The 24,829-nt window shown below is 52.0% G+C and overlaps 1 protein-coding gene across 6 annotated transcripts in view; it reads right to left on the reverse strand.

Moving 5' to 3' along the window:
* Window positions 1-11,743: 11,743 nt before the first annotated feature.
* The window catches only part of CBFA2T3 (CBFA2/RUNX1 partner transcriptional co-repressor 3), a 97,107-nt gene continuing 84,021 nt past the window's right edge, over window positions 11,744-24,829 (reverse strand). For 2 of the 6 annotated variants that reach the window (XM_060254242.1, XM_060254238.1), the window contains 7 exons: window positions 24,480-24,661; window positions 21,705-21,955; window positions 19,281-19,366; window positions 16,866-17,061; window positions 15,326-15,397; window positions 13,364-13,554; window positions 11,744-13,115 (listed from right to left, as the gene is read on the reverse strand). In XM_060254242.1, coding sequence (XP_060110225.1) covers window positions 12,786-13,115; window positions 13,364-13,554; window positions 15,326-15,397; window positions 16,866-17,061; window positions 19,281-19,366; window positions 21,705-21,955; window positions 24,480-24,661 — 1,308 coding nt within the window. In that variant the 3' untranslated portion in view covers window positions 11,744-12,785. Of the gene's footprint in view, window positions 13,116-13,363; window positions 13,555-15,325; window positions 15,398-16,865; window positions 17,065-19,280; window positions 19,367-21,704; window positions 21,956-24,479; window positions 24,662-24,829 lie in introns of all 6 variants that reach the window. The other 4 variants (XM_060254241.1, XM_060254237.1, XM_060254240.1 and 1 more) reach the window with 3 other exon arrangements.

The following is a 24,829-nucleotide window of genomic DNA, read 5'->3' on the forward strand; positions in this document are numbered from 1 at the left end:
GAAGGATGAGGAAGCCAAGGAAATGAATCCTCTTGGGTGATATTAAATTTTCTTTATTACACAGATACAGAGTTAAGAACAGACGGAACCTGAATCATAATGTTTACATCTTTCACAGGTCAAACATACAGTACATTTAGAGAAAGCAGGAAACAGCGAGGGAGAAGGGAGAGCATGCCGAAAGAAAACTGAAGGGTGGGGGGGATGACCCTCCTATCACATCGCCATTTCTCGGGAATGGCCACAGAAACCCACAAACACCAGGGGAAGGGGAGGGTGGAGGGCGGGGGAGGGGGGTTATGGTTCTTTTTGTTTAAATTTCTATTATTCTCCTCTCTGTAAAACATCTTTGCAAACACGTCCACGCCCCCATCCTGTACAAGCACGGCCCGCCCCGCCTTCCTCTTCACAATCCCCCTCCAATTCAAGTATTGCACAGTTCTAAGCGCAGCCCACCCCCCGAAACCCTGAGAACGGTGCGCACCTCCACCTGGGGCTTTGGATGTTGCACGGCCCCAGCAGCCACGGGGCCACGAATGAGCTACCCCCGTCCCGAGGCAGCCTCCCTTCCCACTAGGGACCAATCCGGCCTCAAAGCCACCCCCCCAAATAACCAAAGAGGGGTTCTTTTTTGTGCTGCCCCCCCAATTGCTTTGATTTAGGTCCTATCCACAAGAATTGAGGTTCAGCAGAGGCTGTTAGTTGGTTGGTTTTTAAAGGACGTGGAATCTCCGTCCCCAACCCTGAGATGGTTTTCGTTTTGTTTTCTACCTTTAGAACTGGTGAAGCTGGAATGGAAGCCAGGATTTGACCGTCTGGCGAGGTTCAGCACTAAGTCTTTAAAGCTAGGTCAGCCCTGTATTTCTGCCCACGGGCCCTGCTGTGCCTCTTGGTTTGGAGCCTGTGATCAAGGCTTTCTCTCCCCTGCGAGAGACGGAGAGCCACATCTGCCCAAATGACGCATCCCTCCCTTATGGCTTGTGGAAATGTAGCTGGGGAAAAGCGTCTGCCTTCCAGAATCTTGCCCCGCTCAAAACACTGCTACACACCTGGCTCTTTCCCTCTTTTGTTTTCACACAAGCTCTAGAGGAGGGACATTCTGCCACCCCATCCCATGCTGTCCTCTTGGAAGGCTGTCAATCTCCAGGGGGTATTAGAAGAAAATATGATAATGCATGTTGCCTTTGTTTAACGCAATCCTTAATAACGGTTTCCAACCAGTGTTCCCCCTAGGCTGAGTTAGTGTGAGCTAGCTCCCAGTTTTTAAGCCTCCAGTTCACATATTTTTGTCTTAGCTCAGGAAGGATGGCCCCAGAGCAAGCTAAGCGATGCAGCGGCTCACAATTTTAATGCCAGAAGCTCACAAAGTAGAATTTTTTGTTCATAAGCCTCCACAGCTTAGAGGGAGTGATGTTTCCAACTTCCAGGTGTTGGCTGGAGACCTCCTGGTATTACAACTAGTCTCCAGGTGACAGAGATCAGCACGGCCGGCCCTTGGGTGTGGGGCACCCGAGACATGCTTGCCGCCGCCCTGCCCCCACTGCTCCCTGCCCTCGCCACCTCCCCGCCCCCCCCCCCCGAGACTGCACAGTCTCTAATCAGAGTCATCAGAGAGTGGGCGGGGAGAGCACTGAAATTTGGGCATTTGCCTATGGCTCCAGCCCAGGAGGGTCCCATTTTGGGGTCCTCCTCAGCCTGGCACCCTAGGCTAATGCCTAACTTGCCTAGTGGGAGGGCCGTCCCTGGCAATCAGTTCCCCTGGAGAAAATGGTCGATTTGGGAGGTGGTCTTTGTGGTGCAGAGTGTTAAAGCTGCAGTACTGCAGTCTTAAACTCTGCTCCCAACCTGAGTTCGATCCCGGTGGAAGCTGAGTTTTCAGGTAGCCGTCTCGAGGTTGACTCAGCCTTCCATCCTTCCGAGGTCGGTCAAAGGAGTCCCCAGCTTGCTGGGGGGGGAAGTGGAGATGACTGGGGAAGGCAATGGCAAACCACCCCGTGAAAAGTCTGCCGTGAAAACGTGAAAGCAACATCACCCCAGAGTCGGAAACGACTGGTGCTTGCACAGGGGACCTTTCCTTCCTCTTCCTTTGTGGCATTTATACCCCAGTGAAGTCCCTCCCCTCCCCAAACGCTGCCCTTACCAGGTTCCACTTGCAAAATCTCCAGGTATTTCCCAACCCTGAGCTGGCATCCCTAGCAGGCCCCGCTCCTGAGTAGACCTCTTGAATCAGCTGCAAAGGGAGCTCCCTCGGCCTTCTTTTGACTCCGCTGCATCCAAAGCACCACACAGAAGACATCCTTGGTGCCTGGTTGCAACAGGAGCCCAGGTTTGACTAAGGAACTGGTCAACTTGACAAAGGGAAAACAGCAGCTGGGTAAGGGTTGCCAACTCCAGCTCTGGAAATTCCTGCAGATTTGGGGAGACAGCCTGGGGGGGAGAGAAGAAGAAGACTGTAGATTTATACTCTGCCCTTCTCTCTAAACCAGAGCCTCAGAGCGGCTTACAATCTCCTTTATCTCCTCCCCCCAGACACCCTGTGAGGTGGGTGGGGCTGGGGGGACTCTAACAGCAGCTGTCTTTTCAAGGACAACCCCTCCAAAAGCTATGGCTGACCCAAGGCCATTCCAGCAGCTGCAAGTGGAGGAGTGGAGAATCAAACCTGGTTCTCCCAGATAAGAGTCCGCACACTTAACCACTACACCAAACTGGCTCTCTACACCAAACTGGTTAGAGAGGGTTTGAGTATAAAGTATAAAGCCATAAAGTCAGCCCTTTTCTCCTGGGAAGGCAATATCTGCAATCTGGAGATCAGCTGAATTCCTGGAGGTCTCCAGGCCATTCCTGAAGGTTGGCAATCCCAAACTGGGTGGAGCTCCCTGGAGCAATGGCTGAAGAAGAAAGAAAGTCAAAGATGGCAAGCAGGGCAGGGCAGGGGTGGGTGGTGGGAAAGGAGGGCTGCTTCCTAAGCACAGGGCCTCCACATTTTACAAGGAGAGCCCAGAAAGAGGGAGAGAGAGAGGTGAGAGAATTTACACAGCCCAAGGGAGAAGAGGTGGTGTGAGGATCAGAAAGCAGCCTGAGAGGAGGGCGGCCGTCTTGGGCAGAGGACAGGAGCAAGCTGTGTAGTTAGAACAGCCAGGACGCAGGCAGCACCAGGCCGTCCTGCAGTGGCCAGCTAGCCAGACCGGGTCTGTGGCAATGAATGGGTGGGTGAACCCCTCCCCACTGTCTTTGCCCCTGTGGCACAGGTCAGAGCTGAGTGGCTGCAGCAGAGACCACCAAAGCCACGGGGGTCTCCCGTCTTCTTGCTGCCAGCTGCCTAGAGAAGCCGAACCCTCAGTCCGCTTCCTCCAACCCCCCTCCCTCGAACATAAATGTCCATAAACCTTTCCTAGAGAAGCCGAACCACGCTGTGGAAGGGAGGAAGCCACAGCAGACAGCCAGAGCGAAAACAGAGCAGGCAAGACATCTTGCAAGTTCCTGAGACCCCACCAGGCACTCCCCTGGACAGCTCAGTGGTCAGCCAACCCTGGCCAGAGTTCGAACTGGACTGGCAGGTTCTAGATTTTGACACATTATTAAAATCTTATGCATTATACAAGCCCATGTCCAACCCATGTTAATTCAACCCATTTTTTCCAAGGCCTGGAAAGATAAGCTATGCTGGGGACTCCCACAGAGACATCTGCAGAACCAAATCGGTGCACCAAACACCATGGGAAAGGTCTGCCTGTCTGAAAACAGCCATCTGGATTTGCTCTTGCCTGCCCAAAAGGCTGCATCCAGTGTGGACACGGAGCCCTTTTACTCTCCACGGTTCATTCCTCTAATCGGGCCTCAGATTCAGTGAGAGCTCACAGGAGCGCAGCTCCTGAACCTTTCTGAGGGCTCCACCTCCTCCTCCTTCCCACCTTGTCCATTGAATAGTAGGTGCAGCTGCATAACAATCCCTGGATGAGCTCCAGCACCTTTTCCTCCTACAAAACGACCCCTGCCTCTAATAACTCTGGTTAGCAGCCCATCAAGCGCGGGACAGAGAAGAAGTAGAAGAAAGGAGAGTTGGGGCACTTTCACACATGCTAAATAATGCAGTTTCAGTCCGCTTCAGCGAGGACTGGTTGCAAGCAGACTTTACCGTTTCACACCGCAAAATCCAGTTGCAAAAGGCACTGGAAGTGGATTGAAAGCACATTATTTAGTGTGTGTGAAAGTGCCCTTCGTTTTATACCCTGCCCTTCACTACCTGAAGGAGTCGCAGAGTGACTTACAGTCGCCTTCCCTCCCTCCCTCCCTCCCTCCCTCCCTCCACAACAGACACCCTGTGAGGCAGGTAGGGCTGAGAGAGCTCAGAGAGAACTGGGACTGACCCAAGGTCACCCAGCTGGCTTTATGTGGAGGAGCAGTGGGGACTCACACCTGATCCTTCTGATTAGAGTCTGCCACTCTTAACCAGTGTTCCCTCGAAGCCGAGTCAGCGTGAGCCGGCTCACAGATTTTTAGCCTCCAGCTCACCCATTTTTGTCTTAGCTCAGAAAGGATGGCCCCAGAGCACACTAATCTATGCAGCAGCTCACAACTTGAATGCCAGGAGCTCACAAAGTAGAATTTTTACTCACAAGACTCTGCAGCTTAGAGGGGACATTGCTCTTAACCACTACACCGAACTGGTCCTCTAGACCCAAAAGGAACTGAAATGGCAAAGAGGATAAAAGCAGACATTTTGGGCAAGTGATGTGGGGGACGGAGTGTTTGCAGGTCAGCCTTTCTGCTTCAAAACATCTCTTCTGCTTTGGGGTGTGGCACCAAAGTATATTCTGAAGTGCTTTGGAGATCGAGCAAATCTTAAGCTGCACATCTGAATAAACCAGGTTCTTAGCGTAATTTTTGTGCACACATCCAGCCAGTGAGAGAATCCATCTCAACTTGCCCAGGGCTTTTTTTGAACAGGAACGCAGTTCCAGCTGGCTTGGTGTCAGGGGGTGTGGCCTAATATGCAAGTGAGGTCCTCCTGTGCTTTTTCTGCAAAAAGCCCTGGGCAAAACAATGGTGCTGTCAGGGGTGTGGTCTAATATGCAAATGAGTTCCTGCTGGGATTTTTCTGCAAAAAATTGCCCTGCTCAAACACACCATGTGAACTCAGCGCAAGGCTTGGGCCTCCAGTCTGCTTCCTCCCAAAACCCCTCCCTCGAGCGGAAATGTCCATAAACCTTTCGTAGAGAAGCCGAACCGTGCTGCGGAAGAGAAGAAGCCACAGCAGATAGCCAGAGTCAACACAAAACAGGCAAGACCTCTTGCAAGTTCCTGAGCAATCAGGGACCTGTGCAGGTATTGGGCTTTCAGTCCCTTCCCATCCACCATTTCCTGAGTGACCTCAGCCCCTTGGCTGGAGCAACAGCCCAGCAAGAACCTCTCCTGGAACCACAGCATCAAAATCCAGACAACCGCGCAGACAACCGCCTGGTCCCTCTTCCTGGTTTTCTGCTGTCCGCCCTGCGGATGATCTAGTTGGCTCGCTTTCCTGTCTGCCCAGCTGCTCACCTGCCACTGCCCGTCTCCGGTCTGCGGCTCTTGCCTGTGTGGAGATTTCCTGCCCTCGCTGGAAACCTGAGCCTGGGAAATATTCCGGCGGGCTCAAGGGACAGGGAGCCTGGGGACAGAGAATGCCCTGCTTCGGCCTGGACCAGGGGTGGCCAAACTTGCTTAATGTAAGAGCCACACAGAATAAACATCAGATGTTTGACAGCCGCAAGACAGGAAGGAGGGAAGGAAGGAAATAGGAGAGGGAGAGGAGGAAAGAAAGCAGCTTTAAATGCATTCCTCAAGCCGCTGGCCAACTGGGCAGTGGGGGCTTTGAGAGCTACACAATGTGTGTGAAAGAGCCTCATGTGGCCCCCAAGCCACAGTTTGGCCACCCCTGTTTCCTGGATGCTGCCTGCTTCCAGAAGCTCCTTTGCATATTAGGCCACACCCCCTAATGGAGCTAATCCTCCAAAGAGCTTACAAAAAAGGGCTTTGTAAGCTCCTGGAGGCTTGGCTACATCAGGGGTGTGTGGCCTAATAGGGAAAAGAGCTCCTGCTAGGATTCCACCCCTGCTTGCGTCCAGATCTGAGCGCTGTTTTGCTGGGGTGCTGACGAAGGCACCAGCAGCAGTGCAATCCTGTGCAGAGTAACTGAAGTCTAAGCCACTGGAAGTCAAAGGGCTTAGACTAGAGTAGCTCTGTTTGGGATTGCGCTGTAATTCGTGGCGGATCAGAACCTCACAGGTGCACCCTTTGTCCTCACTGGCTAGAAGCCTTCTTTCTTCTGGAGCTCCGCATTGTTGGAAGCTGCGGCCCAGTAAACAAGGATGTGCAAAAGGACTGGGGGATGCCCTGGGGTTTGGGGGCTTGCATGCCAGCTGTCCCGGCTTCCTCTGTGAGGAAGAAGACTACAGATTTATACCCCGCCCTTCTCCCTGAATCAGAGAGAGTGGCTTACAATCTCCTATATCTTCTCCCCCCACAACAGACACCCTGTGAGGTGGGTGGGGCTGAGAGGGCTCTCACAGCAGCTGCCCTTTCAAGGACAACTCCTACGAGAGCTCTGGCTGACCCAAGGCCATTCCAGCAGCTGCAAGTGGAAGAGTGGGGAATCAAACCCGGTTCTCCCAGATAAAAGTCCGCACACATAACCACTACACCAAACTGGCTCTCTAAGAGGAAGTCCTCTCAGTCCCACCCACCTCACAGAGTGTCTGTTGTGGGGGAAGGATATAAAGGAGATTGTAAACCGCTCTGAGTCTCTGATTCAGAGAGAAGGGCGGGGTATAAATCTGTATTCTTCTTCTTCCTCACAGAGGAAGCCGGGATAGCTGGCATGAAAGCCCCCAAACCCCAGGGCATCCTCCAGTCCTTTTGCACATCCTTGTTTACTGAGCTGCAGCTTCCAACAATGCGGAGCTCCAGAAGTCTTCTTCTTCTCTCCCCATCAGGCGCACAGCCTGCACATTATCCATGCCAGGAATCGAGAACGCCAGCGCATGCTGGGACACTCCTTGCTGCCACCACATTCCCACAATCAGAACCAGGCCCTCTATCCCGAGGCCCTCCAAGATAACTGCCACTCCAGGATTCTGAAGCTTGGCCTGAGCATGCATCGAGGCTTGCCGAGGGATGGGGTGGTGGAACAGACCCTGCTGCTTTGGGACACAGACGACATCTCTCCCAGCTCCCCCACCTGTGCTACGTGAGGGAGCCAGGTTAGAACCTTCCTCCATGGCTGGTTTTTCATTGACCAGGAGTTTCATTTGCAGGGAGCTTTGCAGGCGCACAACAGGAAGAAGAAGAAGAAGAAGAATTGGATTTATATCCCGCCCTATACTCTGAATCTCAGAGTTCCAGAGTGGCTCACAATCTCTTTTATCTTCTTCCCCCCCCAAAAGACACCATGCGAGGTGGGTGGGACTGAGAGAGCTCTCCCAGAAGCTGCCCTTTCAAGGACAGCTCTGCTAGAGCTATGACTGACCCAAGGCCATTCCAGCAGGTGCAAGTGGAGGAGTGGGGAATCAAATCTGGTTCTCCCAGATAAGAGTCCGCACATTTAACCACTGCACCAAATTACACACCTTGAAGAAGAAGAGTCTGTGCTTTCTTCTGCAGAGCTCCAAGTCCATCTTGCCACCTTCTGCATGCCCTGAATTCCAAAACACCTGGACAAACCCCGCCCCCCCATCTTTTCTTTTCTTCCCATACTGCCCAGCTCTGGGGCGGACCTTTCGGTACTTTCTCAAGCTTTTAAAAAATCTCAACCAACTTCCCAAGGGAAGGGATCCAACTTCCAGCAGGGAAATGCAGCCCCCTGCGGCCAAAGACTGGGGCAATAATCCAGCCCCAGCATTAGAAGAGAGCCGGAGGGGGCATCCCAGACCTTGGCAGGGAAGAGGCTGTGGCTACCACGGGCAGAAGCTCCCCAAGCAGAGGCTGCTGGTGGTGCAGTACTAAACTTGTGCTGCTGGTTCGGCCCGATGCAGGGTCCCCCCTCGACCTTGTCACACGCCTCCTGCCCTTCTCTACAGAACAGGTGGTCAGCCTGCTTTTCGGGGAACCAAGAATCATGAAGCTCTCAGTATCTGCAAAGGTATTGCCAAATCTAACCCACTGCTTTTGGTTCCAGAAGGAACAGCACGTTTAGAGCTGGCATGGCAGAACTGATAGGTGTTATATCCATGAAGAAGGCCATGCTGACTGCGGCTTTGCAAAAGGTCACGTCACAACAGAACATCTGGGAAAGCCAGTCCTCAGTTAACAATGAACAATGTAAGCAAGTCCTCATTGAACCATGAACAATGTAAACAAAGTCCCCATTGACCACGGGAACATTTTCAGTTGGTTTTACGACACAGAGGCTCAGGCCCCCACATCATGCCATCTTTCATGGCAGTCTCTTGTTTTCACCCATTTCCTGTTGCCATTTTGGAAGCCACCTTAGGTTGGATGGGTTTTTTGGGGGGGAGGGGGCGGGACACTGAAATGCTACATGTTAAAGCTGTCAAGTTTAAGGTAGCCACTTTGAGGCTCCGGCAAAGGCAATCCCTTCCAGCCTCCCTCTTGTAGCTTTTGGTTTGGATCTGAATGCGAGTCCGTCCCATCCCTTCTTAACGGGGATGTTATCAGTTCCTCACCGATTTCTGTCTGTCTATGGTTTCCGTTGGAGGTAGAGCCACAGAGCAGATGAGCAACAGCCAATGAGAAAGAAACAAAGGATACAACCAAAGCAAGAGAAACAACCGAGCAAGCAAAGATCAGCGGGGAAGGCCTCTGACACACTCCACTTATATATTACCTCTTTGCATGAAATATTAACAAATATATAAACCATATACATATAGTATGGGATAAACAACCAGGACTTTCATTCTCACTACCGGGAAGGGAAGTTCAGATCTGTTCTGCCTTCTGTTTGTTTCCCAAAACCCTAAGTGCAGAGTCGAGTTGCCAAGTCCAATTTAAGAAATATCTGGAAACTTTGGGGGTGGAGCCAGAAGACATTAGGGGTGGAGCCAAGAGCAAGGCTGTGACAAGCATAATTGAATTCCAAAGGGAGTTCTGGCCATCACATTTAAAGGGACAACACACCTTTTCAATGCCTTCCTTCCATAGGAAATAATGAAGGATAGGGGCACCTTCTTTTGGGGCTCATAGAATTGGACCCCCTGGTCCAATCGTTTTGAAACTTGGGGGGGGTATTTTGGGGAGAGGCACTAGATGCTGTACTGAAAATTTGGTGCCTCTATCTCAAAAAACAGCCCCCCCCAGAGCCCTGCGGATCAATTCTCCATTATTTTCTATGGGAATAAATCTCCATAGGGAATAACAGAGTTTCCAGCAGACATTTCCCTCCCCTCCCCCCGCTTTCTGACAACCCTGAAGCGGGGGGCCCCTCCAAACCGGGGAATCCCCTGCCCCCACCTGGGGATTGGCAACCCTAGTGCAGACTCAGGGTCCGTAGGTCGGGTCTCCCCCTCTGAACCACCAGCTCTTGGAGGTGCAGCCTCCTAGCGAGGGGGGGGGGGCAAAGCTGGCCGAGGAACAGCCGCTGTGGCCGCTCCTCTGTGCTTTCAATCACAAGCAAGGCTGCAAGGGAGGAAAGAAACAGATGCCAAAGCATGAGGCTCTGGTCCCAACCAGTGATCCCTCTAAGCTGAGTTAGTGTGAGCTAGCTCACCGTTTTTTAGCCTGTGAGGCAGGTGGGGCTGAGAGAACTCTCCCAGAAGCTGCCCTTTCAAGGACAACCTCTGCCAGAGCTCTGGCTGACCCAAGGCCATACCAGCAGCTGCACGTGAAGTGGGAAATCAAACCCGGTTCTCCCAGATAAGAGTTTGTGCACTTAACCACTACACCAAACTGGCAAGCTTTCTTTCAGAACGGAATTGAACTGACTCCAGGAAAGTGACTTGAAATGTGGAGTGGCAGAAACGGAACCTTTGACTATGGATGAAATAACTGTCCTCTCCTGACCACTGGTGCTACTGAAGGCTCGGCTGCCATAGAAGGGGAACTACTGGAAAAGCAACATGGAGGACAGAGGCCCAAGCCTTTGATGGGCCTTCACCTCACCAAGGACAACTCTTGGTTCATTGTTCCTCTTTCCCTTTCACAGGACTGGATACAGTCCTTACGGCTTCTGATGTGGGAACCTGCCAGAGAACTTGAGTTTACCCTATTCTTGCATCTCTCTCCTTCCCTTTCTTGCTTGCTGAATGAAAAAGCTCTGTTAGCATTGCTAGATGAGAACCACGCTGCACCCCTCGAGAGACTGCAGGACACACCGTCCACCACAAAGCTCACCGTGAACAAACAACCGCTTCCCAGCCGCAGCCCTCTCAGGGCACACAACTTTGGCCCAGGCAAAAAGCGGACCTGCTTCTGTGTTGAGGGACATCGAACCAAGGAAGGGTGTCTTGGCCACCCCTGTGAGGCCTCTCAGGGTCTGGTGTGGGGAAGAGAAAACAAGATGGAGCCCAGGAAGGAAATGTTCTTCACCGCCTGTGCCACAAACACCCCATTTCTGTGGGACAATGCTGAACTGGACACCACGGTAGAAAACAGCAGTGAGGGAGAGAAAATAATGAGAAACCTGAGAGTGCCGCCATGTTCTCCAACCAGCCACTCTGGCACTGCCTGTGCTTTCTTTTTTAAAAGAAAGGAAAAGCCAAACTAAGCATGAAGGATTCTGTGAACGCCAGAAAATGGTACCTCCTCACAAGCACACCATTTTTGTCTTCCCTTGAAAACCTGTTTCCTAACCTTCCCCCTTCCCCCCGCAAGTGGTTTATCTCGTTGGGGTTTTTTTATATTATTATTATTTGGCAAATGTCTCTTTTATTATCACCATTATTATTATTTTTGGACCTCTGCAAATACTATATACATTCACATTAAAGGTACAACGTTTAGGCCCTGAGCCCCTGGCTGGGCAGTCATTTCCGTCCCCCCCCCTCCCTGCTGCTGGGTCCGTCCCCCCCATATTGCACCCCCGTCCTCAGCAATTTTGTACAAGGATGTGCGGTAACAGGACAAATCAAACATGGTCTCCTTCTTCTTCTTCTCTAAGGACAAGCATCTGTTGGTTTCCTCCCAGAAATAATGGCAAAATCTGATGGGAATGGAAGACGAAAGGGGAAAAGAAAAAACCCAAAACTGAAGGGAGAGGGGAAGGAGGAAAGAGCTTCATGGAGATATTTTGCCACAAGACACTGGAAAGACACGACAGGAGAGCCAAAGGGGGTATCTATAGGCCTTCAGAACAGTCTTCGGAAGAGAAAGGGGCAGGGACAAAAGGCTTCTTTCGAGTCTCCTGGTTGTTTGGAAGAAGTCAGGATGGCAAAGCGCAAGAAACTGCCCAGGGTTTGGTAAGTTACGGAAAGCAGAGAGAGGTAGTGGCACAGGCGGCCGGCAGAGGAGGCCGGCACGGTTCAGTTCTGCTCCTGTTCTGAAAAACAGCTGAGAACAGGCAGAAGAGAATCACAGGGTTGTTTTGTTTTTTTTTCTCTGAAAGAGCGCTCTCTCTGGAACAGGCTGGGCAGGTGTGCGGGTGGCCACACCAATGGGTTTTTTTTAAAATGCTCTTTGAGAGAGAGAGAGAAAATGCAACAGATTTATAATCCACCAAGGGAGGGAGCTGAGAGAGTCTCTGCTGCCTCATACACACAAACACGCGCTCGCGAACACACGCATACAAAAGTGTTGGTGGTGAGAGGGGGGGTTTGTGTGGTTTTTGCTTTATTCTACGAAAAATCTCTTTCAATCCCACAGATGCTGTCTGTCTGTCCTCCTCGGCACGGCGAAGGTCCAGCGAGCGCACCAACGGCCCTCCCACCCTGTCCAAGAACGCAAGGAGTCGAATTCCGCCAGCGTTGCCGTCTGCAGAGCACCCTCCGTCAGCCGGACCCTGCGGTGCATCAGTCCTCAAATTTGCAAAAGACATAAATAAATAAAAGCCCCCAAACATGAGGAGAAAGAGAAAGAAGGAACCAACTCAACAAAAAAAGAAACTTTGGCAGTGGAAAAAAAGTTTGGATTTTTTTTTTTTTCGGTTTTTGGATTTCCTTTGGAGCAGAGGTGAATCTGGTATCTTCTTGGCAAGCTAGCAAGGTAGTTTATAGGTCAGCTTCCTTCACTTGGTTTTGTTGGGTTCTTTTTTGGATTCTTCTCTTTTCTGTTTTACTTAAAGCCAAAGAGGTTGATGTTTTTTTATTGTTTATTTTTATTTATTTATTTTTTTTACAAAAAAGAAAAAAAAAATCTTGCTTCTTGTAACTGAAATCCTGGTGTGGTTTTTTTTTTTTTTCTCCCTGCCTTCTTCCCTCCTCCTCTCAGGGAAGGGGATTGTTGCCTTCACTTCCCCGCAGGCACCTCCGGTAGAAGAGAGACCGGATTCTGCATTTTCCTTTTCTCCCTCTCCCCCATGAGTCGAGATGCTTGCAGACAAATTCCTCATCCCAAACAATAATCAGAAATTCCCCCAAATCATATCAGTAAGAATTAGAACAAGGATTTAAAAAGAAAAGTGAAAAGTGAACGGAGAAGGTTGCGATTCGCCTTAACTCCACTTAAAGCCCAGGTTTTTTGAGAATTCGTGAGGATTCCGTGTGAGAGAAAGAGGTCGTTTTGGAGGTCAAATACGTGTCAGGTAGCTGAGGATTTGCATTGAATGCAGTTTCTTTTTTTTTTTCATTTGGAGAGAAAACGTTAGCAGCAGCGTCAATCGATGGCTGATGTCTCTGTATCCTTTCCCTTCTGCCCTCCTAGCGGGACGCCGGGTCCAGAGGAGCTGGCGTAGCCGGCGTGCCGGAACGTGAGGCGGTGGCCGAGCTGCTGTCGCTGGGGCTCACGGCTACGGCCACGCCGGGGATGGAGGTACTCGCAGCCGCCGTGTCCGGCTGAGCCGATGCCACGCCCAGCCCCACCCCGCCTGCCGTGGCCGCTCCGGTCGAGGCTTGGAGACCTTGGAGAGTCTGCCCACAGACGTGGTGGTGCTTCTCCCAATCTTTGTGTTGGCAGAAGGAGCCGCAGTAGCGCGCCGTGTTGCATCCGCTGCAGGTCTCGCTGGCCTTGCGCCCGCAGTTCCAACAGCTCTGCAGGAGAAGGCGAAAGCACACAGATCAGTGTGGGTGGAAAGACCAGCTTGGAGCGCCCAGACTGTCTCCCCCAGGGCTACTAAGGGCAGGCGCTCCCTTGGCGGCAGTCGCAGCAGGCTCGGCTCCAGGCTACTCTCCCGTCACTCATTCAGGGACCCGCGAGATCCCCCCCGCCGAGTCGTTCCTGTTTCCAGCCCACCACTCTGGTGCCAAAATCCAGGCTGGGAGAGGGAGTCACTCACTACCTCACTGGAGTCCTCCTGCTGGTTAATGACGGTCAGGGCATCCTCGGAGGCCTGGCGCTTGGCTTCGGCCAGGGCTCGCTCCATCTTGGCCCGCTCCGTCGTGATCAGCTCGTGAGCTTTCCGCTCGGCATCCGACACGGCCTTCTGGAGCTCGGAGACGGCCTGACGCTTCACCTCGTTCACGGCTTCTTCTGAAAGGAAGAGCACAAGGCGAGGCGCACATCATGGAGGAGATGCAAGCAGAAGAGAGGCTCAGGGCGAGGGGCCATAGCCGCTAGACAGGCGCCTACTCTCAAGAGCCTCCAAGACAAAGGTACATTTTGAACCCCCTGTCCAAAATGTCAGGTGCTGGACTAGGGCTGCCAAACTCCCAGTCTGGGTGGGGGTTCCTTCACCTGGGAGGTTCCCAACGTCACCAGCATGATAACATCACCCAGAAGTGACATCATCGCGTGCCGGCCACTCTAGGCCTTTCTGGGAAAACACTATGGTTTTTCTGGACACTCTAGCCATTTGGGAGGGAAAACTCTATGGTACAATAGGTACCACAGAGTTTCCCCCCTCTCAAATGGCTAAAGCATCCAAGAAAACCATAGAATTTTCCGGAAACACCTAGAGTGGCCACTACGTGACGTCGCTGGCACGATGATGTCACTTCCAGGTGATGTCATCGCGTTGTGCGTGCAAGTCCACCATCGGAGGCTGCGAGGGACTTGGCAACCCTATGCTGGACAGTGCAAGACCAGAGCTTTCTTTTGAGCAGGAACACAGTTCCGGCTGGCGAGGTGTCAGAGGGTGTGGCCTAATATGCAAATGAGTCCCTGCTGGGCTTTTTCTACAAAAAAGCCCTGTGCAAAACAATGGTCATGTCAAGGGGTGTGGCCTAACATTCAAATGAGTTCACAGTAACCCCACTGTTCTCACCTGCTTGCAGGAGTCCCTCAGCCTTCTTGCTCTTCAAGAACAGAAGTTAAATCTCCCCTGGCCAGTCATCAGCATTTCTTGCTAATCCCCCCAGCCATAGGGGGCACGACAGGGGGCTGTCCTGATCTATCTTACAACAATCCTGGGTTAGGCTGAGAGAGAATGGCCAAGGCCATACAGCGAGCTCTCTAGCTGAGCAGAGACCTGAATTCTGACCCTGACTTATCCCTAATCTAAATCTCATGTTTTATCTGCTGCCCGTTCAGAGATAACCTGAACGCAGGCTCAGCACTAGCGGTTGTGCCGCTCCTGGCAGACCTCTGCTCCCCCAACAAGCTCCCTTTCATTTTTTTTTTCATGTGTGCATAGCGCGTGTGGCACGATGACGACGTCATAGTGCAGGGCGGCGTGGGGGGAGAGAGCGACAGGCAGTGCACAAGAGTGCTGCCACGCTGCCGCTCCCCCCCCTGCACTGCCTGGCCACTTTCAAGCTGAAAATGGCTGCTGAGCTCTTTGGAGGCTTTCTTGGAAGCCTCCAAAGAGCAAAGTGTTTCAGCGGTGCTCAGCTTGGAAGCCTCCAAAGAGCGCAGCAGCCGCTTTTGGCTTGAAAGCGGCCAGGCAGCGCTAAAGCACAATGCTCTTTGGAGGCTTCTAAGAAAGCCTCCAAAAAACCATGGCGGCCGAGCGGCGCTTTCCAGTTTGGGAAGGGGCAAGGGGAGTAAGGGGGCGCCTGGTGGCCCCCCCAGGCGGGGTAGCACCCTAGGAAGCCACCTACTTCCACGCGCCGGCCATGCAGCACAGCAGGGAGAGCTAGAAGGAGTCGAGTATGTGCGTTATTGGAGGCGCCTTCCCCCTTTGCTTGGGATATCTCACTTGGAGGCTCAAAAAGATGCTTTCTGTTTGGGGGCTTGATTGAAACTTTAAAAAGGAAGGATCCAGCAACTTCCTGCAATTCATTGCTGATCTCCAGCTCCGGCCGTGGAGTGTGGGAGGCCAATGAAAGAAGAAAGCATCTTCCCGCTTCCCATCCTAACTCACCAGCTTTCCTCCAGATTTCTTCAGGCATGTAGCCGGAGAGGGCTGGTCTGGACCCAAATTCACGGTGAGTATCTGTAAGAAGACAAGAGATGCCCTGACCCATCGGTGACTGCAGCTGAGCCCAAACGAATACCCTGGAATGCCTAAGGGGGGGGGCGAAGAGACCCCTGGCTCTTTGGGCATGCAGAGATCTGCCTCCCAGATGAAAGAAAGGCCGAGGCAAGGAGTCCAAACAACATCACTGGAGAACACGGACAAGGAAGGACCAGAAGCTGTATTCCCCAGCATGTCTGGTTCTGCCTCTGTTTTATAGGGTTGCCAATCCCCAGGCAGGGGATCCCCTGGTTTGAAAGCCCTCCCCCTGCTTCAGGGTCATCAGAAAGCGAGGAGGGGAGGGAAATGTCAGCTGGGTGCTCCATTATTCCTTATGGGGACTGATTCCCTTGGGGTATAAGGGAGAACTGATCCACAGCTATCTGGGGCTCTGGGGGATGCTGTTTTTGGAGGCAGAGGCACCAAATTTGCAGCGTAGCATATGATGCCTCTCCTCAAAACACCCTTCAAGTTTCAAAAGGATTGGACCAGGGGCCCCCAAAAGAAGGTGACCTTTTCCTTCGCTATTTCTAATTGAGGAAAAGCATTTAAAATGTGTTTGTTGTTCAGTCACACAGTAGAAAAAGAAGAAGAAGAAGAAGAAGAAGAAGAAGAAGAAGATATTGGATTTATATCCCGCCCTCCACTCCGAAGAGTCTCAGAGCGGCTCACAATCTCCTTTACCTTCCTCCCCCACAACAGACACCCTGTGAGGTGGGTGGGGCTGGAGAGGGCTCTCCCAGCAGCTGCCCTTTCAAGGACAACCTCTGCCAGAGCTCTGGCTGACCCAAGGCCATCTCAGCAGGTGCAAGTGGAGGAGTGGGGAATCAAACCTGGTTCTCCCAGATAAGAGTCCGCACACTTAACCACTACACCAAACTGGCTCTCTGACTCTTTACAACCCCATGAACAAAGTCACGCCAGGCCCTCCTGTCTTCCACCATCCTCCGAAGTCTGCTCAAATTCGTCTTAGTTACATCAGTGTGTGGTCCCTTTCAATGCGATAGCCAGAACTCCCTTCGGAGTTCGATTGTGCTTCTCACACCCTTGCTTCTGGCTCCACCCCAATGTCTCCTGGCTCCACCCCCAAAGTCCCCAGATATTTCTTGAATTGGACCCGGCAACCCTAGTTTTCCAGAGGTTCAATTGCGTCCACAGAGACAGGAACGGCCCCTTTCAAGGGGCAGGGGAAAGAAGGACCTAAGTCTGCCAGCAGCAAAGACCGCACTTCTCTCTACCCGCCTCTCATGGTAGATCCCATGCCTCAGCTGAGCCGCCCTCAGACCAGGCTGCGAGGGACAAAGTAATCGGGAAGAGCAGCTCCTAAGTCCCCCACGCCACCGTGCTGTCATGTCCAGAGGCTCATGAAGACGCAGCCCCAACAGCCTCATGAGGCCCAGAGCTTCCTTCAACCGGCTCCTTCCCCACATCTCCCTTTGCCTTCTACCTAGAGGTGGCGTCTCAGTGTTGGCAGAGCTGTTGTGGGGGCGGCTGGCAGGGCTGGCGCCCTTCTTCATGTCCTCCACGTCGCTGTAACGGCGGATCCAGTGGTTGAGCTCCTCGCGGTCAGCCTCCTGGCAGCGGCGCAGCACAGTGAGCGACCGGCGGGTTTTCTCCACCATGTCCATGATGCAATTTAGCAGCTGCTGGGTAGAAGCCACAATGAGATTTTGGGCAGACTGGGACTATGGGTCTCCCTAAACCTTATGGAGGAGAGGTCCATCAGTGGCTACTGCTGTGGTAGACTAACAGAAGTCTCCACATTCCGAGGCAGTCTACGTTTGAAAACCAGAGCCAGGAGGCAATAGGAGAAGGCCTTGGCTTCTCCGCCCTGTTGTTGGCTCTCCAGAGGAACTGGCTGACCCCCGTGTGAGAATGCATGCTGGACTAGATGGACCCTCCCTGGTCTGATCCAGCAGGGCTCTTCTACAACAATTTATTTGTATCCCGCTCTCCCCTCTTCTGATGTTCTTATGAAGGCCTCAGTCTCTCTGCCCTGTTGTTGGCCCTCCAGAGGAACTGGTTGGCCACTGGGTGAGACAGGAGGCTGGACTAGATGGGCCCTCACTGGTCTGATCCAGCAGGGCTCTTCTGATGTTCTTATGAAGGCCTCAGTCTCTCTGCCCTGTTGTTGGCCCTCCAGAGGAACTGGTTGGCCACTGAGTGAGACAGGATGCTGGACTAGATGGACCCTCACTGGTCTGATCCAGCAGGGCTCTTCTGATGTTCTTCTCAGGGGAGTGGTTTGGCCTCTCTGCCCTGTTGTTGGTCCTCCAGAGGAACTAGATGACCACTGTGTGAGACAGGATGCTGGACTAGATGGACTCTCACCAGCCTGATCCTGCAGGGCTCTTCTGATGTTCTTCTCATAAGAACATAAGAGAAGCCATGTTGGACCAGGCCAATGGCCTATCCAGTCCAACACTCTGTGTCAGGGGAAGGCCTTGGCATCTCTGCCCTGTTGTTGGCCCTCCAGAGGAACTGGTTGAGGCCACTGTGTGAGACAGGAGGCTGGACTAGATGGACCCTCACTGGTCTGACCAGCAGGGCTCTTCTGAGGTTCTTCTCAGGGGAAGGCCTCGTCCTCTCTGCCCTGTTGTTGGCCCTCCAGAGGAACTGGCTGGCCACTGGGTGAGACAGGAGGCTGGACTAGATGGACCCTCCCTGGTCTGATCCAGCAGGGTTCTTCTCATGTTCTTATGAAGGCCTCGGCCTCTCTGCCCTGTTGTTGGCCCTCCAGAGGAATTGGCTGGCCACTGGGTGAGACAGGAGGCTGGACTAGATGGACCTTCAGTGGTCTGATCCAGCAGGGCTTTTCTCATGTTCTTAAGTTCATATGTTCTAGCCCTCTGATGACACCAACCTCCATTCCCCACATGTAAGAATGGCCTGCCTCACAGGGTCGCTGTGAGGATCAGTAAGAAGTAAAACTCAAGAATATGTTTCTTCCCTTTCTTTCCCCACCCCCAACATACCCTTCATTTGTACTTTCAATACGGCAGCCTAGTTCTGGTGCCGAAAGAGGAGAAAGGACTTTCGCATATGTATACAAGAGTGCATGTGGAAAAATGTTGTCTACTGTCATGAGCCCTGACGAGGAGGAGCTGGAAGGGTTAACAGACCTGGAAGAGTTGCCAGCCAGTTCCTCAGCTGAACAAACAGCAGCTGGGCTATCAATCACTCTCCAGGCACCAGTGCCAGTGGTTGATGATCCTCCAAGCTCTCCTCCTCCCATCTCAAGAGATCGAAGCAGGCTCCGGAAAGAACTTTCAGAGCGAAGACATGAGGCACGCCAGTGCTTCAGATCTCTCAGCCCTGAGTTCTAGCAGAGTCACTGCCACCCAGGGAGCAGGCTGATTGAGACTCCCATATAGCTCCCACCCAGGACCTGGTAACCTTGTGGAAGCAACAAGTCTATTCTCTGGCTTGCATCCATGCTCCTTCCTGATTCCTTGGCACTCTGACCTTGTGGCTTTTGGACATTGACTTCTGATTCTGGTTTGTGATTCTGCATTGGTGACTTGGCTCCTGCTTGACTTCCTGGACTTTGACCTTGGTCTGGCTTTGGACTCCTGCCTGCCTGCACCTGGAGAACGTGACATCTACTTTCTTGAGATTCCCAGGACAAGAAAACCGGGTAGAGGTCCTCTAAGCCTGGAAAAATTCTTTCCGTTCGCTTAAGTGAATTCCCCACCCCACACTGTGTTTAGGAGTGATTCCCTACAAACTGGTTTTCCAGCTAAGAGGGGGAGTGAATAGAGGTCCCTTTGCCAGGAAGGAAATAAAAGCAGGTGGAGACCCCTCCAAGCAACAGCGGGCAATGCAAGCGAGCCCGAAATGGACAGCAGGATTTTGTACGTACATTGTTGAGGTGTTTCCACTCCTCGGCCCATTCTCTGTCCGTCAGCCTGTGGTCGATCACTTCTTCTTGCCGGGAACTGTGCACAGCTAAGGGGGAAAAACCACACACATTCCATTGGCAGGGCACAATAAATCCCTTACTTTGGTATTGGAACTTTGGGAGGTGGTAGAAGCAGCTGGTTCAAGATAGGGCCGAGGGGGGGTGGGGCGGGGAGGAACTGTCCAAAATGTTGTATTAACAAAGAATTCAGGTTTTCACGGCTGGTAACATCATTAGGGTTTGTAGAATCTTTCAGGATCAAGTGCCGTGTTCTACTGGAGAAAGTTTTCCTTCCAGACGTTTCGTTCTCAGCTGCGGAGAACATCCTCAGTGGCGTTGCAGCCGGAGCAGGCGCTCAGACCTTCTTGGCTGCTGTGCATTGAGTGGGGCCAGGGCTGCTGGAGAGCTGCTATTTGTAGGCTGGAGGGATGTGATGAAAGGGCAACAACCATCTTCCTTATCTTCAAACCCCTTCCAACCTTCCCAGCAATTAACACAGAACAATGGTCACATTCAACAGCCAGTTTCCTTATCACTACCCTTCCAGGAAGCCCCACCAAACAATGGGCACATCCACAAACCAATTGCTCTTTCATCACACCCCCTCCAGCCTAGAAATAGCAGCTCTCCAGCAGCCCTGGCCCCACTCAATGCACAGCAGCCAAGAAGGTCAGAGCACTCAATGCACAGCAGCCAAGAAGGTCAGAGCGCCTGCTCCGGCTGCAACGCCACTGAAGATGTTCTCCGCAGCTGAGAACGAAACGTCTGGAAGGAAAACTTTCTCCAGTAGAACACGGCACTTGAGCCCGAAAGATTCTACAAACCCTAATGTTGTATTAACATTCTCAGGAATTAAAACTTAGTAAATGGCTCATGAGATGCCCCCTATCACTCAGGGCCTTTAAAGGCATTAAGCGCGGAGACAAAGAGGACCCTCTGGAAACGGGACATTGCTTTTGGAATTCTTTGATTTCACGATGATGTCACATGGACCTGATGTTCCATGTTGGCTTTCTCTTCTAACACTAACTTACATTGGCGCAGTTGTCAATTTCTTTACTTGTAACCAATGAACTGATTGAGCAATCTATCAAGAAGAAGAAGATGATATTGGATTTATATCCCGCCCTCCACTCAGAGTCTCAGAGTGGCTCACAATCTCCTTTATCTTCCTCCCCACTACAGACACCCTGTGAGGTGGGTGGGGCTGAGAGGACACTCACAGCAGCTGCCCTTTCAAGGACAACCTCTGCCAGAGCTGTGGCTGACCCAAGGAGGAGTGGGGAATCAAACCTGGTTCTCCCAGATAAGAGTCCGTGCACTTAACCACTACACCAGACTGGCTCTCTAACTCAAAACTTGCGTGGTCAAACAACTAAGGCAGAACAATTTGTTTCAAAATTGCTGACGAGCAAAGTGAGAGAGTCATCTCACACAGAGAGCGGCCTTTCTTTCGTCTCACTGATGACTGTGGTCGAGCTATACTAACAACAAAATTAAAAACCCACAAGCCCTGTTTCCTATAGCCAAACTCACAGAGTGGGGAATCAACCCCGATTCTCCCAGATAAGAGTCCGCACACTTCACCACTACACAAAACATCAAGGAAAGTCTTGGTCCGCCTTTCTCTGTGGCAACTGGGCCCATAATTAATATCCATCACTGGTGTGCCAAGATCAAGCCTTGAATTCAGCAGGAGCTCAGGGAGCGCAGCTCCTGAACCTTTCTGAGGGTTCCCCTTCCTCTCCCCCCCCCCACCCTGTCCATTGAATAGTAGGTGCAGCTGCATAACAATCCCTGGATTAGCAGAGCAGGCAGCCAGCCAGCCACCAGGGGCTTTGCCACCCCCCCAGCAGCCCTCATTAACCCCTGGAGAAGCCCTGACACCCTTTCTCCACTTCTTATGTGATTCTGGGCAGTGGGTGGCTTGCTGGCCTTTTAACTGTGGGGCAGACAGCCAAGGAGAGCCCCAGGCGAGTGAGGCCTGCTTGGGCTAGTCGGATCTCTAGCCAGCCCAAGCAGGCCTCACTTGCCCGGGGCTCTCCTTTCTTGCATCGGGTTGCTTTTGGCTGGTGGGGGGGTGAATGGCATATGCTCATGAGTTATGCTCATGAGCTCCACCACCTAGTTTTCTACAAAATGACCCCCCTCAGTCAAGTTCAAAAAGACCTTTTGGTTCCTTTGTCTCCTGTTCTTGGGGTGGGCTGGGGCAAAGTGATGACGCCCCCTCTTCTGGATGCAGTGGCAAAAGGGCCCAAAACCACGATGGGAAAGATCATTACTGGACCCCCTGGAGAGAGGAGCCAGGGGCTGGTGATGGACCGGCCACCTGGCTCCCTGGACAGCCGCTTCCAGAACATTCCACTGCTGCTTGTGCCCACTCACCAGCCTGCCGATGGCGTTCCCGAAGCTCCCGAGGGTCGGGGTGCCGGTAGGAGTCCCGGTAGTGGTGCGCGATGGCCATGTCTTCCAGGCGGTAGTGCTGGGGAGGGGGAGGCGTCGGGTGGGGCAGCCCGTTGGGCTGGGGGCCGAGCCCGTTGCTGGGACTGTAGCGCTGGGCGGGGCTCAGGGTGCACGGCCTTTTGCTGAGGTGTTCGGGGTGCAGAGCGTCCCGGTCCAAGCCGTTCTCTTTGGTCCTGTCCCGGGAGGAGGGAAAAACACAGCCCTTTTCAGACTGCCTTTGTATTCCATTTTAGTAACTGGCTGCTCATTGGATTTTTTCCCTGTCGTTTCAAACATCCTGTTTTAGTAACCAGCTGCTAGCGGAATTTACTTACCCGTTTATACAAACCCACTGGAATCAGGTAAGCGAAGTGTAGTTGAGCTGCTTTTAACTGCTTCCCGCCCCCCCCCCCCCCCGTTTTCAACACCTTTGTTGTGCTTCTGAATGGTGTAGTGTGCTGTTTAAACCGACTTCCTACAATGTCACTCCCTCCCCTCCTGCCCTTTTTCAGCACGCAATCTTCCTCAGGTTTTGGGTTTTTTAAAAACATTCTAAGGTTATTATTAAATGTTTAAAAAGTCAGAGTTTGCCCAGGGCACTAAAAAAACCTTAGGCTGGCTCTGGTGGGGAGAAAGAAAAACTCCAAACCCCAATACACACACAATTTTCTTTCTTTCTTTCTTTCTTTCTTTCTTTCTTTCTTTCTTTCTTTCTTTCTTTCTTTCTTTCTTTCTTTCTTTCTTTCTTTCTTTCTTTCTTTCTTTCTTTCTTTCTTTCTTTCTTTCTTCCTTCCTTTCTCTCTTTCTCTCTTTCTCTCTTTCTCTCTCTTTCTTTCTCTCTTTCTCTTTCTCTCTCTCTCTCTCTCCCTTCCTTCCTTCCTTCCTTCCTTCCTTCCTTCCTTCCTTCCTTCCTTCCTTCCTTCCTTCCTTCCTTCCTTCCTTCCTTCCTTCCTTCCTTCCTCCCTCCCTCCCTCCCTTCCTCCCTTTCTTGAAACTGCTTGTATCCCTGCTGGAGGAAAGTTACAGAAACCAGTATCCCTCCCTCCCCGCCCTCCAGTGGGAGTGAAAGCAGTTCTTTGACTGCTTCTTCCAACAGGAAGACAGCAGGGAAGAAAAGAGTTAGTCTCTCTCTTTCCCTCTACTGATCTCCTAGATAAATAAATAAATGCTGGAGTCTCATTTCCCAAAAGCAGAGCACTGGGTGGGGGGGAGAGCCATTTAAACTAAACACAAGAAGAAGCAAAATATGTCGGGCCTAAACATGGTGGGAGGGGCGGTGGCTCAGTGGTAGAGCATTTTTGAGGTAGAGGCACCTAATTTTCAGCACAGCATCCAATGTCTCTCCCCCAAAAGACCCTCTAAGTTTCAAAAAGATTGGACCGGTGGGAGGGACAGTGGAGGAACGGTGGCTCAGTTGTAGAGCATCTGCTTGGTAAGCAGAAGGTCCCGGGTTCAATCCCCGGCATCTCCAACTAAAAAAGGTCCAGGCAAGTAGGCATGAAAAATCTCAGCTTGAGATCCTGGAGAGCCGCTGCCAGTCTGAGTAGACAAGGCTGACTTTGATGGACCAACGAGGGTCTGATTCAGTAGAAGGCAGCTTCATATGTCTAAGGGGAGGGACGGTGGCTCAGTGGTGGAGCATCTGCTTGGTAAGCAGAAGGTCCCGGGTTCAGTCCCCGGCATCTCCAACTAAAAAGGGTCCAGCCAAGTAGGCGTGAAGAACCTCATCTTGAGACCCTGGAGAGCTGCTGCCAGTCTGAGTAGACAAGACTGACTTGGGTGGACCGAGAGTATAAGGCAGCTTCATATGTTCATGGCCCATTTTTCCTCAGACTGGCTCTCTAACTCAAAACTTGCGTGGTCAAACAACTAAGGCAGAACAATTTGTTTCAAAATTGCTGACGAGCAAAGTGAGAGAGTCATCTCACACAGAGAGCGGCCTTTCTTTCGTCTCACTGATGACTGTGGTCAAGCTATACTAACAACAAAATTAAAAACCCGCAAGCCCTGTTTCCTATAGCCAAACTCACAGAGTGGGGAATCAAACCCGGTTCTCCCAGATAAGAGAGCTCTGGCTGACCCAAGGCCACTCCAGCAGCTCCAAGTGGAGGAGTGGGGAATCAAACCCGGTTCTGCCAGATAAGAGTCTGCACACCTAACAACTACAAAATCAATTGGAATACACAGTGTGTCAAGCGAAAACCACAAAAACTACTGTGTGCCAAGAAAGAGAGTTCTTTGCTTTTCATGCTGTTAGAGTGATAAGAATACTCGCCATATTGATTGGAACGACTCCTGAGGTAACTTATGTGAAACACTATCTGGAGCTGGTGGAAGTGTTGAGAATCGGCTTATTTTGCTGCAAGAAGTTTCGTTCCTGGACTTTTTGAATCTTGTCTGGATTACACCTGATACAGCATTGTGTACTGTGAAAGTGACTTTGAGTAATTGGAGATACAACAGGTGTTAAACCAGCGGGTTTGGATACAGACAGCATCCGTTTTTTGAATGTGTGCAATTGACATTGTCTTATGAAATTACAAGATTGTATGTATGAAGTGTATAAATTAGTGTCTTTTTCATAAGTTTTTTGCACAGTAGTTTTTTTGGTTTTCACTTCACCACTACACCAAACTGGGTCTCCTCACGGTCCCACGACCTTGGCCCCCAACTCCCCTCCTCCTTCCCTGCAGCTCCCGTGCAGCCCGAAGCGGGTACCTGTCTGGGGTCCTCCTCTTCCCGCTCTCGTTCACCTCCAGCAGCAACTCTGAGGAGTCGATGGGCGAGGAGGCATTGGCATCCAGGAGCAGCTGCTCATGCTGAGCCAGGTACTGAGCAGGCGTCTGCTTGGCCATGCGGGCACAGTGGAGGAGCTCGCGCTGCAGCAGGGGCAGATTGGCCTAGGAAGTGGGGGGAGAGAGGCAGAAGAGGAGATGGACCAGCCTGCACAGCACAGTTCCAAAGGAAGGTTTGACGTAGGCTTGCCAACCTCCAAGTGGGGCCTGGATATCTCCCTGAGTTACAGACAGATCCTCCGCCCTGGGGGCCCCCAACCCACCAGCAGAGAG

This window comes from Heteronotia binoei, chromosome 14 (assembly GCF_032191835.1).
Source record: "Heteronotia binoei isolate CCM8104 ecotype False Entrance Well chromosome 14, APGP_CSIRO_Hbin_v1, whole genome shotgun sequence".
Lineage (NCBI taxonomy): Eukaryota > Metazoa > Chordata > Lepidosauria > Squamata > Gekkonidae > Heteronotia > Heteronotia binoei.